Source organism: Sphaeramia orbicularis, chromosome 1, assembly GCF_902148855.1.
Source record: "Sphaeramia orbicularis chromosome 1, fSphaOr1.1, whole genome shotgun sequence".
Taxonomy (NCBI): domain Eukaryota; kingdom Metazoa; phylum Chordata; class Actinopteri; order Kurtiformes; family Apogonidae; genus Sphaeramia; species Sphaeramia orbicularis.
Window position 1 is genome coordinate 38276766 of NC_043957.1, and position 17865 is coordinate 38294630.

At 41.0% G+C, this 17865-nt stretch overlaps 1 protein-coding gene across 3 annotated transcripts in view; it reads left to right on the forward strand.

Annotated features, from left to right (window-relative positions):
• tnrc6c2 (trinucleotide repeat containing adaptor 6C2) overlaps positions 1-17865 on the forward strand; it is a 52405-nt gene extending 34540 nt beyond the window's left edge. For 2 of the 3 annotated variants that reach the window (XM_030137524.1, XM_030137542.1), the window contains 16 exons: positions 122-199; positions 301-358; positions 563-705; positions 894-1040; positions 1936-2076; positions 2465-2584; positions 2835-2918; positions 3574-3853; positions 4254-4418; positions 6034-6225; positions 6594-6743; positions 6967-7083; positions 7899-8114; positions 9117-9190; positions 9385-9524; positions 10619-17865. In XM_030137524.1, the coding sequence (XP_029993384.1) occupies positions 122-199; positions 301-358; positions 563-705; positions 894-1040; positions 1936-2076; positions 2465-2584; positions 2835-2918; positions 3574-3853; positions 4254-4418; positions 6034-6225; positions 6594-6743; positions 6967-7083; positions 7899-8114; positions 9117-9190; positions 9385-9524; positions 10619-10967 (2454 nt within the window). In that variant the 3' untranslated portion in view covers positions 10968-17865. The remainder of the gene's footprint in view (positions 1-121; positions 200-300; positions 359-562; positions 706-893; positions 1041-1935; positions 2077-2464; positions 2585-2834; positions 2919-3573; positions 3854-4253; positions 4419-6033; positions 6226-6593; positions 6744-6966; positions 7084-7898; positions 8115-9116; positions 9191-9384; positions 9525-10618) is intronic. The other variant, XM_030137534.1, reaches the window with a different exon arrangement.

Below are 17865 nucleotides of genomic sequence, written 5' to 3' on the forward strand. Positions count from 1 at the left end.
GTCAGAGCACATGCTTAATTGTTATCATTTTACTGGCAGCTCTTCATAGCAAATATTACAGTCATGTAGTGGATGTCCAGTATAAGACAGAGTGCGTAATGTCTTATTTGTATTTTATCAGGGCAAGATGGGCAATAAGCCAGACGAGGCCTGGATCATGAACCGTCTCATCAAACAGCTCACTGATATGGGCTTCCCGGTATGGTGGGAATATACTTAAAAAGAATATGTGACTGTGAAATTTGGAAAAAATATCAAAGCTGGAAATAAATGTAATGAATGAACATATTTGTGTTACAGAGAGACCCTGCTGAGGAGGCGCTAAAGAGCAACAACATGAATCTTGACCAGGCCATGAGTAAGTTAACTGGTTTACGTGTGTAGTGTGTGACTTTTTGTTTCTGATAGAAATATACACAAGACTCTTATCAGTCAGACAGACCCTTCATTCTACACATCTTTACTTGAACAGAAGTAATATAGTGAATATTGAAAACAGATTTCACACAGCAGTTTGTCTTGTTTTCAGTATAGGTAATGTTCACTTCTTATCTGCTTCCAGGTGCCCTGTTGGAGAAGAAGACGGACCTGGACAAACGGGGCATGGGCATGTCTGACTACAGCAATGGCATGAACAAGCCCCTGGTATGTCGGCCCTCTGCACTCTCCAAAGACCCTTCCGACCGCACCACGTTTCTTGACAAGGTAAATGGAAATGAGTAGCAAAATAGAAGTGCATCGTGGCACTGCTGCTTTTGTTTCAGTCTGTCAGGATTAAGGTTTAATCCTAGCAGTAAATAATTTCATTAACTTTGTCCCTGTTTTCTTTATCTATGTGTAATATGCTGTTCTTCTAACTCTTGCTTCTTTTGTCTCCTTTAACCCTCCCTAAGGATGTCGTTCTGTCAGATGATGCTCCCCCATCACCGTTTCTGCCTTCCCCCAGCCTGAAGCACCCCCTGGCCAACAGTAGCCTTCCTGGGCAGGGTCTGGGACAGGGCAACCCGGGGCTGGCCATGCAAAACTTGAACAACAGACAGGTAATGCATACAAAGTACTCGAAACAGCAAACTGTATCTTGTAAAAAAAAAAATATATTAAAAATATTTTGCACATGAATATTAGCTAGCAGAGAGATTTATATATCTTCAAACGCGTGTCTTTTACAATTTAATGTCTACTTTCAGCATTTAAAGGTATATAATTCAGCAAGGGCACTTTAAATAAATTGAATTCATTTTACCACAGCTCTCTCTACCCATCTCTTTTCTGTTGCTCACTTGTGTGTGTATGACCTTGCCTCAAGTGCCCATTGAAACCAGATAGTTACTGTGCGTTCTATCAAATATCAGCCCCAGAGGCAGCCATGGCCCAGAAAAACTATGCTCTGTCCTTGAAGCCCAAACAAAGGCTGTGTAAGCAGTCCTCTTTGTAAAGAAAGAAGGAAGCCCTCCATCGCAGGCAATGTGTTAATGATGCTTATTCTAATTGATGTAGGTGATATTTGAAAAATCTTAATAGTGACATTTTAAGCTGACAGCTCTCACTCAGTGTGATTTATATTATTTGGTGCTTTAGTGCACAAGAATCAGTGATGACTAGACCTTGAGTGCCAATGCTTTGAAAAATAAAATTCGAAAGTGTTTGGGCTTTGAATACCATAGCCAGAGCTGCACTATTGAATGCACTTCATCTTTTCTTTTTCTTTTTTTTCAAGTACTCATTCAGGTACACAGTGATCCCATCAGTTTCACAGTAACCTGACAGTTTGCTCCTCAGTGTTTGACCTCACTCTTGACAAATTCTGTAGCTGTGAATAGAAAGATCACATACACATTTTTGTCAATTTAGACATATTGATACACTAAATGGTTTTAGTAACCATGAGGATGTTGTGAAGATGTGTCAGTGTAGCTTTTTGACTTCTGGTTTTAGATACCCAGTGGAATGTTTGGCAGTAGTGGAGCAGCACAAACCCGGGCCATGCAGCAGCAGCCTCCTCAGCCACCAGTGCCACCTCTCAGCTCCTCCCAGCCTAGTCTACGTGCTCAAGTGCCTCAGTTTCTCTCCCCTCAGGTAGATGGACACACCAGGGTTTGTGAACATGACACATGTGTCGTGTGTGTCAGGTCAAAGCAGGACAAAACCAGGTTGTATCTGCTGCTTGTACTAGTTTTTCTTAAACTGACAGCTAAAAATATGAAAAGTATTATTATGAACTAGTCTGTCTGTACACTGAAGTGTGTATGTGCTAAATAAAATTGTGAAAACTTTGTTCTTTGCCTATCTTAACTTTGCACAACTACTCTGTCAGGCCCTTTCTAACTGTACCGTACTCTTTGCATGCATACAGCACTGACTAGTTTTGCGTTGCCAGAAGCTGCTCTTCCACACTTGTTGTGACTTGCTGTGACTGACTTGTCATCTCTCCTCTCTGTATCCCCATTCTTCCTCCTCCCTCCAGGTCCAAGCACAGCTCTTGCAGTTTGCAGCAAAAAACATTGGTCTGAACCCTGCACTTTTAACCTCACCAATAAATCCTCAACAAATGACCCTGTTGTACCAACTTCAGCAACTGCAAATGGTGAGTCAAATTCCCCATTTCTTTGTGTGTTGCTAGTACAGCACATGCTTTAGGACTTAGGGCAGCCCTTGTCCAAATGGAGAGGAGCTCAAATTCAGCACAGATTACCAAAACATTGCAGGGGTTTTGTGAGGTCTTGATGTCATTTAAACTGTCTTCTGATATTAATGACAGAATTGAGAATATGGTATTTCTACTTTTTCTTTTTCTTATTTTTTTTTCACATTTGTTCTTTGCTCCCTCTTTTCAGGCGTACCAGCGTTTACAAATCCAGCAGCAGATGATGCAGGCACAACGCAATGTTTCCGGCCCCATTAGACAACAAGAGCAGCAAGTGAGTCGACAAACAATTTCAGTCACCAAAACGATGATCATATAAGTTGTTCATTTGCTGCTCTGAACCCCACATGACACCAGACGCAACTTCTTGTTTCCTCTAACAAATATTAAAATGCTCACATGACACCATAACAACAAGAATATGATGAAAACATTATTGCATCAGGAGTTGCCTAAGCATTAGCACACCGATGTGAGAAAATGTTACTTCTCCTTGATTGTGAGTCAACAGGTATTTTTCTCCTAAAACGTTTTCCTCCCTTTTTGAAAATGTTTTATCTTCAAAAAAGAGGATATCTGTTTATAAATAACTGCAATCAGAAGGGAAGAGGTCTAATTATGGTATCACTCATTATCAGAGTCACACTGATAACCCTTTCACGCTGGGTCTCCAAGTCTCTAAACATCTTAACATTCTTAACATTTTCATTCATCATACCATTCATGCACAAAAATATTGTTTCCCCCTATGTTTATTCAACCTTGGTATTGTCAGTGCACACATAAATATTTTGTCAGCCTTTTCTGCCCTTTCACTCTCTGCTCACAAGTTTTTTTTCGTTTCATTATTATCACATTAAGATTTTTTTGCCATCTTTTCTGTTTACAAAACCTCCAACATCATTTTGACAGTGGTTCTCTTCTCCCAGGTTGCACGTACAATCACCAACATGCAGCAGCAGATCCAGCAGCACCAGCGTCAGCTGTACCAGGCGCTGCTGATGAAGCAGCAGCAACTTCCCTCTCATTCCTCCAACTCTTCCTCCTCTGTTGGTCTACATCCCCCCGGTGGCCCCGCTGGAGGCCCTGGCTCCGGCAAATCAACCCTGGACCCTTTCACAGGCCCCCACCAGGCTCCGGGCCTCTCTGACACACTGCACACCAAAGAGCCACCGTCTTCGCCCAACGCCTACAGCACCTATCCTCTCAGTGAGTGTAGACATCTAAAACTAGTTTTTGCGTACTCACCAGCCCTTGAAGAAACACTCTCATTGATACAATTCATTGATGTACAAAATTCACACACACAGCACAGTATGTGACTGATAAATCCAGCATTTCTGCAGTTTATGGTCTTACTGTCTAAACAACAAATTTAAAGATATAATATCCTTATAATCGTATAAGGAGGGAAGAATAATATGTATTTATTTTGGTGTTTTATTATGTTTCAGCTCCAGGATCCTTGTAAAGAATAAACAATAATAGAAATGGGCTAGTAAAAAACTATTTGGCATAATCCAAACGACAAAGTCTCTGTTTCTGAAAAAAACATTGTTGACAAATGTGCATAGGATAACTACTAACTAAATTCATTCTGTGTGTGCAGCTGGACTGAATCCAAACATGAATGTAAACTGCATGGAGGTTGGGGGTCTGTCCCTGAAGGAGCCCCCTCAGCCCCAGTCCCGCCTGTCCCAGTGGACACACTCCAACTCCATGGACAACCTCTCTGGCAACTCTTCTAACATGGAGAACAACCTCAATAAACACGGTAAGTTGAAAAGATAAACTATTAAAATTGAACAGGGTTTATCTGTACAGGAGGGATGCATACAAATACTCAAAATGTGAGAGGATGATAGCTAAGATCTGTTTTACACCTCTATGATGAACTGTATTCGCTAGAGGAATAAAATATTAATAGAAGTTGGGGATTTCAGCCATTCATTGGAAGGATAACACTGTGGAGTCACTTGTTATCTGATGAAAAACACATAGCTGATGCTAGTTTGCTGACACTTGCATCTTGCCTCTCAACACTTGACATATCATTAAACTGCTCTGAATTTGTTGAGGGTTTTTTTCACACTTTTCATTGGCAAGCTTCTTGTCAACTCAGAATCTCACTGTCAGTAACACTTACTTAAAGAGGTGTCAGGTTGCCTCCCACTTGCACCAACAGATCAGTCCAAAGCTCCCTCAGTCTAAGCTACATCAATCTGTTGAGGGCTGTTAGAGATTGCCCTGGTATATGACCTGCGTAATCCCTCCTTACCCAAATAGGACCTGTATCCACATGTTTACACACCGTTCAAAGCCCTAAACCTCTGTCACAATCTGCATTATTTTACCCTGCTTTTTCCTTTCCCAACTTCCAAATGAAAATGCATTAAGTAAATACGGATAAATACAGTTCATTCATTCAATACAGAATGACTGAAAATTAACCAATTACTGCCAGTATTTTCAGTGCAGTAAATAAATAAGTACAAAAAACCCAATATCATGCCTTTTTGGTTTCTGTATTAAATTCTAATATTTGAAGATTCAGCTATATGGAGATTTTGTATGCTTTTCTTTCAGATCTTTAACTAAGTACACTATTTTATTCCATTTTGGAACACAGAGAATTTTCTCCCCACCGTCATGTGCCTGTATGATGTTCTGTGATGGTGTAATTTTTGGTGACATAGCGGCAACTGGCTCCTTCTGTAACACTGTCAATACTTCCTTTGTCATTGGCTAACTTCTGCTGTTGCAGAGTCATTAGTCATGTGTAATGTAAAGGAAACAGGTTTTAGACATTAACGGGAAAAATCTTATGTATTTTCTGTATGATGGTAAGAAGATACAGTTCTGCTCAAGTATGGGGGTGGGGTGGGGGGGGGGTGATGTGCTGGATGACACCCCCCCCCAATTAATCTAAAAGTATCAGGACAGGCCTATATAACAAGGATGAGGTGGGCTATATAGCTCTGTAGATAAAGCTGTGAGAAAGTGAGCTCCATTCACCTTATGATTGACTACCTCCTACCCCCGAAAATGAAGTTGCAACCGGGTGGGTGGGTGGGACGATGTGCCAAGACGATATGCGCTCCCCCCACTCATGGACATCAATCCGTGAGCAGGGGGAGTATGTGCCGAGTGATTTATAATGTTGTGACGTACAACAGTAGTCGCTAACGCACCCGCACACATGAACAACATTGTCACTCATGACCCCCCCCCCCCCCCCCCCCCCCATATGTGCTCGCACCCCATCGGTTGAGAAGCACTGCGCTAGCTCATGTCCTGATAGCAATCTACAGCATACAAACACTTAAAGTACCCTATATCCCCTTTTTATATTGAAAGACGTACTGATCTGTACTTTGTGTGCTTATTAGGTGCCATATCTGCTGCCTCTACCTTGGGCCCTCCTGGGAAGCCCCCCCAGCTGGAAGACTCATACAGCCCTTACAATCTAATGTCCAACTCTGAGTCCCCCACCAGCCCCCTGGTGACCCCAGACAGCTGGGGCCAGGGTAAGAGCCCCAATGAAAAGATCTCCAATGGGACCAACATTAACTGGCCTCCAGGTGAGTTATGTAGTGGCTCTCACTCTCCTGTTAGTTTTGGGGGAGGTAGGACAGCTTATTCTTGGTATGTGCAGAATCAGCCACTGTTAAGAAATCATTTGTGGTTTTCCTGTTTTTAGCTTTAGTGCAAGCAGTTCTTCCTATGATGTGAGAAGAAGTGATTAAGACTGCACATTTCATTCAGTATTTACTTTAACAGTTGCCTATTCATAAAGTAAATAACAAGGAAAACAGCAGCACCTCATATGGCTTTTGAGAATAAAAAAATCTCATTAAATTAATATCTTTTATTTTAGTACAAACTTATGGCTTAAATTTTTTATTGTTATAACAAAATCCTGACTCATTCCTCTGTTTGGTTCTCTCAGAGTTCTGCCCAGGTGTACCATGGAAGGGTCTTCAGAACATCGACCCTGAGAATGACCCAAACATGACTCCTGGCAGTGTCCCTAGTGGTCCCACCATCAACACCAACATCCACGATGTCAATCGATACCTTCTTCGGGACAGAAATGGAGGTATGAACTGAAACAAGCGTCCAAATATCAGTTAAAACGTTGAGTAACTGTTCACTGAAATGATGCTGTAGATAGTCACACGTGAACATACACATACATGAGTGTTGATTCTCGAACCCACAGGTTGAAATATCACATGCTTTCACTGATGCTCACATAAAGTTTTGTTCTTTTTCCCCCCTCTTTCTTTGGTATGACCACCATTATTTCGACTGAAATACAGTCACTTCCCCAGCTCCTCCACTTCAGAATGGCTCTCTGCCTTCAACCAGCAGCGACTGGCCAGTCAGTGGTTACTCAAACTCTTTCAGGCTGTCGTCCTCTGATGGAGACAGCTCAGGTACACATCCAGAGTACCCTCCTTTCCATGTGTGGACCTGCTAAGCCTCTCAAATGGGAGCCTTGACATCACATTGTCTCGGTCCCCCGCTGATCCTAATTGTTACCCAAACCCTGACCTCACCTTAACCTATTCCCTTGGTGCTTGTAGACCACACCCCTGCAGATACTTATACAAAGGCTGCACCTAAATTTTACCATCAAACATGTGTTCCTCTTCTGACCCAAACCACAAACTCAAGCCTCACCCAGCTGGTCTTGACGCTAGTGCACATCCTGTGTGTGTGTGTGTGTGTGTGTGTGTGTGTGTGTGTGTGTGTGTCTTGTCTGTCTGTCTGTCTGTCTGTCTGTCTGTGTGTGCCTTTAAAGATTTTAGCTCTATTTTATTAATGTGTCATTTATGCAGTCATTTGTAAATGTAAACCGTTTATGTTGACAGCATCGTTGAGGGCAAGTAGTGTTTACACTGAACAAAGCAGAGTGATACATGAAATGTTTTAGAGGAAATTGTGGTGGTGTTCTATAAATTAAATTATAGAACAGTAGGTACGATTTCCTCTCAGATTAATGGTTGTATGTGTGTTTTGTCATTTTTTCAGATCAAATTCCCTTTTACAGCACTAATAGTTAAGTTAGACAGACTGCACTTTATTAAATATTTGGCATAATTTAATAATGGATTCCCATAGGCTATCTGATGCTCTCGTGGTAAAAGCTGAAACAATAAGTGAATCTAAAAGCCTGACATGTAACGCTATATCTTCATCTGTAACTCAGTTTTTCCTTATCTTTGCTTTTCTCTCTGTCCATGTAAAGGTAAACTGTCTGATATGAAGTCTACCTGGTCCCCAGGGCCTATATCCCAGAGCCAAGCCTCTCTGTCTCATGAGCTGTGGAAAGTCCCCCAGGGGCCACGTAGCACCACAGCCCCTTCCCGACCACCGCCAGGCCTCACCAACACCAAACCCTCCTCCACCTGGGGTGGAAACTCACTGGGCCTGGCCCAAGGCTGGAGTGGCTCCTACTCCTCTGGTAAGAACTCTCCTCCAGAGCACTTTTGTTAACAATTCATGGGACTTGCTTAAAATTAATTCAATCCACTTTTCCTTCATGCATCATCTTCATCTGCATATCAGTGATACTGATACAAAATGTCAGTTTTCCAGTCGACAGACCAAATAGATTCTATACATGAGATGCATCTCTAAGTCAGGAAGTTATGTTGCTTATATCTGTGCAGTAATCCTCAGTATCAGGTCTATAAATCAGACAATATGTCAAAAAACTAAATTTTTTGTCCCTGAACTCACATGAAACATGATGTTTCTGGGTGGCTTGTAGCACAAGTAGGTTCTTTATGATCAAAGACTTTGACCAAAGAACCTTCATTATTGTTTCAAATCAAAGGCAACGTTCACCAAATGAAAGCAACACATTTTGGTATGTCAGTGATACATAGCACATTCACAGATACAACTGAAGGTGCAGAGGTGTGGTAGTCAGTCTGCTGTTGTGCTCAGTATGCGCTGCTTTGTGAACACACCCTTTTTAACTGACATTTTGAGGTTTACAGATCAACCCCAACATTTAAAACCTTTAACATTTAACCTTGTTTTGACATCTTACATAGGAAGGTCTTGTGTTGGTTAAGTAGATAAGATTCATGTCTGAATATAAGTTGAAGTCAGTTGAACGTCTTGATTCATTGAACTCTAGCTGACTTAAAAACAAAATATATTCTTCTGTTGTTTTCCTGTTAGAATGCAATTGAAGAACACCACCACCATTTAAGAAGGAGTTGTTGGTAACATACTGTTATGTATAACCCCAGTAATTATAGATTTGTATTAAACTTGCTCTTAATGTGGAAATGTGACACTCACATTATAAACACATGCAAACATATTAATGTGAATTAAGGATTAGATCCTTTTACAGTCCTGCACCAGATAACCATGTCTGACTATGAACTGTGAAATGTCTTTTAATTAAACTAATACATAATATTTGGCTGTATCTACATTTCTGTTGTAGAGGGCACCACGTGGAGTACTGACAGCTCCAACAGGACCAGCAGCTGGCTGGTGCTGAGGAATCTCACCCCACAAGTATGTACCCTATGCTTCATTAAATCAAAGAACAAGCTAGAAATTGCTGCAGGTCTACAACTGATTCCTGCAAAACTGAAGCTACAATCATCATGTTTTATGGAAAGATACTGCCATGGACATTGACTGAAGGAAGTAAGTCATGTATGTAATCGGTAACTAAATTAAATCTTTTTGCATGCATTTGTTTTCAGATTGATGGTTCAACTCTGCGGACCCTGTGCATGCAGCACGGCCCCCTGATCACATTCCACCTCAACCTGACCCAGGGTAACGCCGTGGTACGCTACAGCTCCAAGGATGAGGCCGCCAAGGCCCAGAAGTCTCTGCACATGTAAGTATCAGCTAGTCTTTTTCTTAAGCTCAAATTAACAGTTGGAAGATTTCTACTTCCGCTGCCTTTCTTATGTTCAAAGGAAGCTACTGGAGCTAAGACAGAAAATGGGAAACACGTGGGGAAAACCCACTCTAATGATTTACAGTTCAACTTTTGTGATGAATGCAGAGTTATTTTGGACTTTGTCATGTAGAATGAAATGGGAAGTCACACCATTGTCAGCTGTACTAGTATACTGCAGTGATTAATGTAATAGAGTCACTCTGGGGACGCACTGTAAATATTGAACAGCCGCCCCCAATTCTGTTTTGCCAGTAGTGGAAACCATTGCAGCTGGTTGTCATGGAAACAAAATGCAAGATGTATGACCCACTTGTTTATCATCAGCAGAATATGTGGTTATTGTACAAAAAGCATAATAGCATGATCATGCCTGTAAAAACGATTCTACTTGCTTATAAACCTGTCAGATATGTAACAGCTGACTTTTAGCTATTAAGAATTTTGGTTGTTAACAGTTTACACAGCTCAGCAATCGCATAGTAGCAGCAGGGTATGAGTGATGATAACACAGCAAAACCGTGTAATCACAACAGTAATAACTTTGCTATCAGTGGGTTTACCTGGGTAAAACAACCAAGGATAAAAACAATAAAATATGTAAATTAGTGGAATTTTTGATAAAGAAATGGCAATATGATGATGAGTTTGGTATGATGATGGTATTTATATATATATATATATATATATATGTATAGTCTTTTTTTTTGTTTGTTTGTTTTCTTCTCTCCCTGTAATGGCCAAGATAGGCAGTAGTACAGTTAATCAGATTACACATAGGGTAGCAACCAAACTCACGTACACACACAAATATCTACAAAGAGAAGCCTCCATATAATTTAGAACCCTTTAAATGGTAAGCTCCTTAGGTTTCAGGTCATTTGTAACAGAATATGTAAAGGCCTTTTTCTGAGTTCACTTCAGACCTTGATTATCCCATTATTACTGTGTTATTGCTGAGCTGTAATCTAAATGATTTATTAGAAATGATAAATTATTGAAGACCAATGATTCCCTTTGTTCTCTGGAAGGTGTGTGCTTGGAAACACCACCATCTTGGCTGAGTTTGCCGGTGAAGAGGAGGTGAACCGCTTCTTTGCACAAGGCCAGTCACTAGGGGCGAACACCACTAGCTGGCAGGCCAACCCGGGAACCAATCAAAACCGGATGGGAGGGGCAGCGCAGTCCCACTCTATTGGCCAGTGGAGCAGCGGTGGCAGTGGAGGCAAAACCAGCGGCGGGGACCTGCTGTGGGGCGGCGTGCCCCAGTACTCCAGTCTGTGGGGTCCACCGAGTGGGGAAGATGCCCGCGTGATCGGGAGCCCCACGCCCATTAACACCCTGCTGCCTGGTGACCTGCTAAGTGGGGAGTCCATGTAGGATGATGCCACGATACACTACCAACCAACCAACCTACCACCACCACCATGTCATGTAAGCCATTGGTGGAGGGTGGGGTGGAGATTAAACAAAACATACAAAAAAAATAATTTCAATATGAACAGGAGCAAAACCCAAGCAAATCATGTGGCGATAATCAGTATCAGTTAGAACTGTTTTGAACTGTGAATTGTAAATCAGAAGGCCGGGGTCCCAACCACACAGACTACAGACTCCAGTCCTTCTGTTTTACTTCTGTTTTTTTTGTTTTTGTTTTTGTTTTGTTTTTTTCGGGGGAAAAAAAGCAATTTTTTTCCCTTGGTATTTTTGAAATGCATCATATGAAACAAACTGAAATGAGACGCAACACAAAGAAACCTTTTAAGTGTTTTTTGGTTTTCCATGAGTATACATGACATTCTGTGTGAAGTGTTTTTAGGAGAAGCAATCAAAGCTGCCATCTGAGACTTTCCTTTTCCCTTCCCTGCCCCCCCCCCCCCCAAAAATCATCCCAAAATAAGACCTAAAATGACCATTCCCAGCATGTCCATGGCCAATGATGTGGTTCAAAGACCTTTACTAGTTATGTTAATGTTTGTTTCTCAGCACTAATATTAGCCTTAAGTGCTCTCTGGCCCAGGTCCTTCCCAAGCCGCCTTTTTTTTTTAAGTTTGTTTTGTAACTGAAGAAATAGCTGAAATCTTGCACAGTTTTCACCTCTGAGCCAGCAAGTGGTACAGGATATGACTGGTGACCAGCTCTGTCACTGGGCAGTAAGAAGGCCTGGCCACGCGTCTGGCCCTACCAATCATCAGCTTAATTATTTTCCTTTTCTTTTTTCAAAGGGATTGATACAGTTGGTAAATGTTCTTTTTTGTAGGTCAAAATCCAAGCGCATTTTTTGGTAATTACCATAACATATAAGCTCAGAGAAGATTATTTTTCAAGCTCGCTGCGTGTCTCCATTTTCCACACATGAGCGTGTTTGTCCGGTGGCACCTAATCATTGACGTCTGCAAATCCAGATCCGTCTGGTCATCTTCAACTTGGAAACCAGTTTTCTTACTGGTGCATTGTTGAATATTCTCATTTCTGATTTGTCATGAAGTCCAGCAGTCTCTACGGTCAGCCACTTTTTGGAGGAAAAAAAAAAATTCAATTTCATGACAGTTACATTGTGCAATATACACCATAGACCTTTTTCCGTCCATACTCTGTCCACCGGAGCTGGTTTCTCTTTTGTTTTTCTTTTTTTGTTTGTCTTGTTTTTTTTTTCATTGTTGGATTGTTGCTGATTGCAGCAAAAGACTTTGGAACTTCAAAAACCTTACCCCCTTGTCAAAACTTGGATTTCCTCCAGGCCACCAATTCCCCTGAAACTGTTGGGAAAACTTTGCAAAGAGGAAGAAGCAGCCGTTGAGCTGTGCATGCAGCAAACTGTCCTAAAAAGTGACACTGGGTACACAACAATGCACACTTCCTCTCTGCGTGCCACAGCCACACCCAACAGAGACTGAATCCACAGTGGAATTGGATGGTTCTGGGTATCTGGCACAATACCAAATAAGAGGGGTTTCTCCTAATGCAGTAGACCTACGAGTGTTCCTTGCGTTTGGTACTGTACAAACAGAAGAGACTAAGACTTTTATAAATTCAAAGGGTTTTATCATAGCACTTATGAAGAGCAAATTGCTTCAACTGCAATCCAATAAATCAAAAAAGGAGCAGCAAAAAAACATGAAAACGACAAAAAAAATACTGCTCTTTATGTACTGTATCTATTCCTTGGAAATGTGTCCGGCGTTGTTCCTCTGATAGCAGGATGAAGGGAAACTAAACTGAAATGTACCTTTGGACTTTGGGGAAAAAACTGCAGTCTGATTTTTACAATATCAAAGTGAATATCACTGTTACTCCAAATGTTTAGCCTTGTTCTGTTTAGAGGCACTAGACTTGCAACATTAGCTGTCTCTGACACCCGCTGGCCAGCCACGCAGTCAGCCGGTGGGTGAGTCACAGTGGGGTGAGGAGGGGGAGTGTCCACTGAGTGCCTCTCTGCTGTGGTCCTCTGGGTGTCAGGCGGCAGCCCCACAGCACAGCACTTCCTCCTGGGCCCGGCACCGAGCCCCACTTGACTCTCCTTCAGTCTGGCTAGGAAACGGCTCCTCTGAGGCTGGCCAATCACGGCTCTTTGGCCACACACGGCATCTCTGACAAGGGCCCGCCACCACTCCACCCTGCCGTTGTCCTGCCCTCCCCCATCTCTCAGTTCTTTGACACAAAGATCACTTTAGCTGGAAGATGTAATAGTCATATTTCTGGAATTTTTGCCAGTGTAATTTGTTTTTTTATGATCATTTGACTTTATTTTTTCAGCGTGTTTGTCTACATGCAGTGGTATACAAAATACTAACTGCTGAACTAGCCCTTCACTGTTCATATGCAGAAACACTTTGGTCAGCGGTGCCTCTGTATGTTCATCCTGTGTATTGAATGCAAAACGAGGATCAATACTACAGACCGTCATTGATTGTCTATTTGTTTTTAACTGATCATGCTTTTGTGTTTGACAGTATTCTGTAGTACTTCCAGGTAGTATCTTGAGATGTGTTAAAAAAAAAAAAAAAAAAAAAAAAAAAAATTAGGGTGTCTCAGACAGGGGTGTGGGTGTTGGTCGATCCAAGCTGCTCCACCTGCCCGCAGGCTGTCCCCCCTTACCCTTTGCCTAGCTGCTACGCTGTAACCTCCTCCTCCATCACCTCCTCATCCAGACCCAGTAGCCCTCCCCTGACCAGGCACCAACAGGCCCTTGTATCTGTTTCTATGCAAAAAAAACTAGAGGCTGGGGCCCTTTACAGCACGCCAAACCTGACTTGGGAATGAGCACTCCTCCCAGAGCTTGGCACACCCTAACACGTATCCCTGTGCACTCCTGTTCACACTTCAGAATGGCCAACGTTTTCTGTAACGTCAGGCTAAGCCACCAGAACACTGTCATAAACTAAAGTCCGAACACTTTATCCAAGGTCGGCCTTTTCTCTCTGCGCTGAAGACACTTCTGTCCAGCTTGATCTCAGGGTAGGGGAGTTGATGATACCAAGTATGAGATGCAGCTCTCCGTATCTGTCCTTTCTACTGTGAGAGCATAGTCTTAAATTATAAGGCCATCTGCGCAACTATAAGTACAGACCTCATGCCTCGAAACCTAATCCTAATTGGAAGGAAAAGGGGTTGTATTGAATCCTTTTCTCAAAAAGTGGCCTGTCGCTACGTTGGGGGGCCCTTTATCGCATGTAAAAGATGCCAACTTGATGTGCCAATATTAGCACTTGTGTTTCCTGTCAGGAGGAGCTTTGTTAAACTTTGCAGAGGGTGCAGCGGGGGACAGGAGGGATCAAACAAATGGGCGGCAGCATCACACCCTTACATGACTGAGATTTTTTTTTATGCTTTTGTGGGGAATACCCCATGTTAAGGAGAAAATCTTTACTCAGTTGGGGGTTCCAGTTTGCTACAGTGCACAGTTGATGATGGGTAATCCCGGGTACATATTTTTTTAAAACCAAAAATGAAATCGCATTTTAACGTCATTTTTATGAAGTTTGACATAAAAATCTTAAAAATGCTAAAAAATCTAAATGGAAAAAAAAAAGATCTATAATATGTTAATGCTCTGCACTTCTAGCTGAAACGTCTCCAGTCATCAGCCTCTGCTCCCGCCATCGAAGGGAGTGGACTGGTGGCCGGGGTGCCTTTTTGTGGATGCTGTATTTATCTCGTTTTTATGTTTGTGTCCTGCTCAAAGCGGGCCCACTGAACTGTACATTTCCACAGACCCAGATGGCTTGGGCCCACTGTATCAGCCTCACTCTCCTCGCTCTGCATCAGCGGGACCGAGGGGAGGGTTGCATTTCAAGAGGTACAAAGTCTTAAAAAACAAACAAAAAAATTTAAAACATCAAAAAAAAAAATAAAGTAAACAAGAAAACAGGAAAAGGCTACCTTTCAGGACTTGCAGTCCTGCAGCACACAAGCAAAAATCACTATTGCCTGTTTCTGTAACTGCCTTGATCCAAGCTCAGACAGACCCAATAGCCGAGGACCTCCCAGCATCCTGTACTAACTGGAGAACCCTGACAGTGAAGGGGGTTTCCCATGCTGCACCAGCATCGAGAGGCTCTCCTCTCTACAGCTCCGTTCTAGATAACAGTATATATGTATACACTACTGTACACATACATATATATATGTATATATATATATATTTATATATGTGCTGTTAGTACGGTGTGGTATCACCTCTTCAGACTTCTTGGATCGTAACCTCTGAAACGTTTCATTTTTTTGTTTGAAAGGTCTTGGTTTAATACAACTGAAAAATGAGCAATATGTATTTTTCCCGCAAATAAGTGATACGAAGGAAAGAATTTTGGGTGTAAACTGTTACTTGATTGAATGAAAGCTACGTCTTTCAGAAATGGCGTTGGATATGCACATTCTGGTTTTAATAACATATTGCAGTACATTGAAGTGTTTGTACTGTATATATGTATTTGTTTGTTAATTAGCCTGTCTAAAAGCCCAACCTGAATCACCTGGTTTGATGCATATTTTACCCAGTTGATAAAAATCACAAACATATCAAAACAAAACGAAATATTGAACACAAATACTTGAATCATGGAGCGCCAATAACGTAATGTGAAGTCAGTAATTCATTTTGTTCTCTCTATCTGACAGGTACACTTAGGGGCTTTTAGAGGATATCAAAATGTATTGCATTAAGTTACAAATACAAAATCCTAGAAAAAAAAATGCAAAAGTCATCTTAGATGTGTGCTTGCAAGTCAGATGTCGGTATGAATGTGTGCGCAAAAAACTGTGAGTACAGGGCACATGGCCTGCTGTTATGTTCCACTCAGTATGTTATATTTCATGTCTGGTTTTTTTTTTTTTTTTTTTTTTGGTCGTTCTGTCAAAAACTATTCTGATAGATGTTATTATCTTCTAACGTTGCACTGAGTGTCTTCTACCCCTCACTCAGCTAATCGTAAATAAACGAGTCTAAGTACGGAGGGGAGATGGTGACAATTCACGTGTACATGTTTACTCAAGGACTTAATGGATTTTTATTTCATTCTATCTGTAAAAAGTTTATCTACCTTATAGTGGCTTTTATTGTGGAATAATCCAGTACAAGGATTATCATTGAGTATTGCACCATTTTGTTCCAGTTATATTTGAAAAAAAAAAAAAAAATTAAAAAAACGAAAATGTATGAAAAAAAAAAAACTTTAAAATTATAAAAGCTGAAACAAAAAAAAAAACAAAAAGAACTGTGGCCATAGATAGCTGTAGAAGGACTAGTAATCCCTATGTTAACTTCATGGAGAAAATGTTAAGGGATAAAAGTGTGGGAGGTGAGTTTGTTACAACTCATTTCAGAGGTGCCTATCTTTTCTGTTTTTGTTTTTTGCAAAAGCCACCTGTCGTTTACAAGCATTTCATTTATCTGAAGTTCAAGGAAATAGAAATTTATAACAGGAATGTTGAGGAAAAAATGGACAAATTTCATCTTCCATCGAATATGGACATGGAAATCTTGCAAAATGAAGATTTATGCTACTTTTCAGAACTCTGGGATTGATCAGTGTTGTCATATTTCGATTTTTAATTTCAGTGTCGACGGACTATCTCTGTATGTACTGATTTGTGATGTTATGTTTTCTGTAGGCGACACAGTTTGCTCACTATCTTGCACACTCATAAAAAGATGTGGATTTTGTCTCAGGAAGGCCAGGGTTCCAGATACCAACTCCATCATTTCTAGGTTTTAATGTTTGTGTGAAAAAAAAAAAAAAATGTAACTGAAAACAATTCAACTCCAAGAGAGCACTGGAGGTTATGAGTTTAACAGAATATAGAGTACCTTTGTTTGTTAAAGACGACAACAAAAAAGTTTGTAGCAAGTTACATATTTACCAAATAAGACTGAGAATCAACTTTGAAAAAGTGGCGTGCTTTACATGTGAAATCTAAGTAGAAATTGCTTTACATTTAAATAAAATGATCAATGGTTTGATTATCAGAAAGACAGTGACAGAAAAAAAAATGCATTTGTATGTTTGACTTTGTTCTTTAATTTTCCTTCCTGTAGTTCAGGAGCATTGTGCAAGGTTTTTTGTTTTTGTTATTGTCGTAATCATCTCTCAAATCTGTTAACATGTCTGTTTCTGTGACAGGTTTTCAATAGCAGAGAGATTTCTTAAAATGTAACAGATGGTTTTCAGAGGCAGGTTGAAGTGGAGGAATAAAGCTGGTTTTTAAAGGATCATGATCTATGCACAAGTGGGAGGGACGAGTCCAGACGGTGCTGATGTACTGCGTCCGTTTGTCGACTCCAGACTCTGGGGTTCAGGGTTTAATGTTGGGTTGTTCTTGTTTTGTCTCTTGCTCTAATTTCCTCCACTCTCCTCCAACACCCCCCACCCCCACTCATTATTATCATTATCATCTAATGTTTTAGCAAAACTTTACATTGCGTCGCCATGCTGTGTAATCCTTAACCAATGAGCGCTTATCCTTCTGCTAAAGCACTGTGGGTTGTACTGAAAAAAAAAAAAAGCCCATGTCTTTTAAGGCTGTCTGTTTTTTAAGGGGAGGAGGGTGGGTGGGGGAATGGGGTACTTTGCCTTTGCCTTTCTCTTTACTTTAAAAAAAAAAAAACATTAAGGAAAATGTCTGTAACTGAAATACAAAGTTGTGGCTTTTAATGTTGTTCTTTTTTCCTCCTCATAGAATGTGATTGTTAAGGACATGCACCGGGAAAAAATGTTTCCATGGATTATGGAGCTTCTTTCGGACTATATTAATAAAATACAAATTTTCTTGGCTGTTA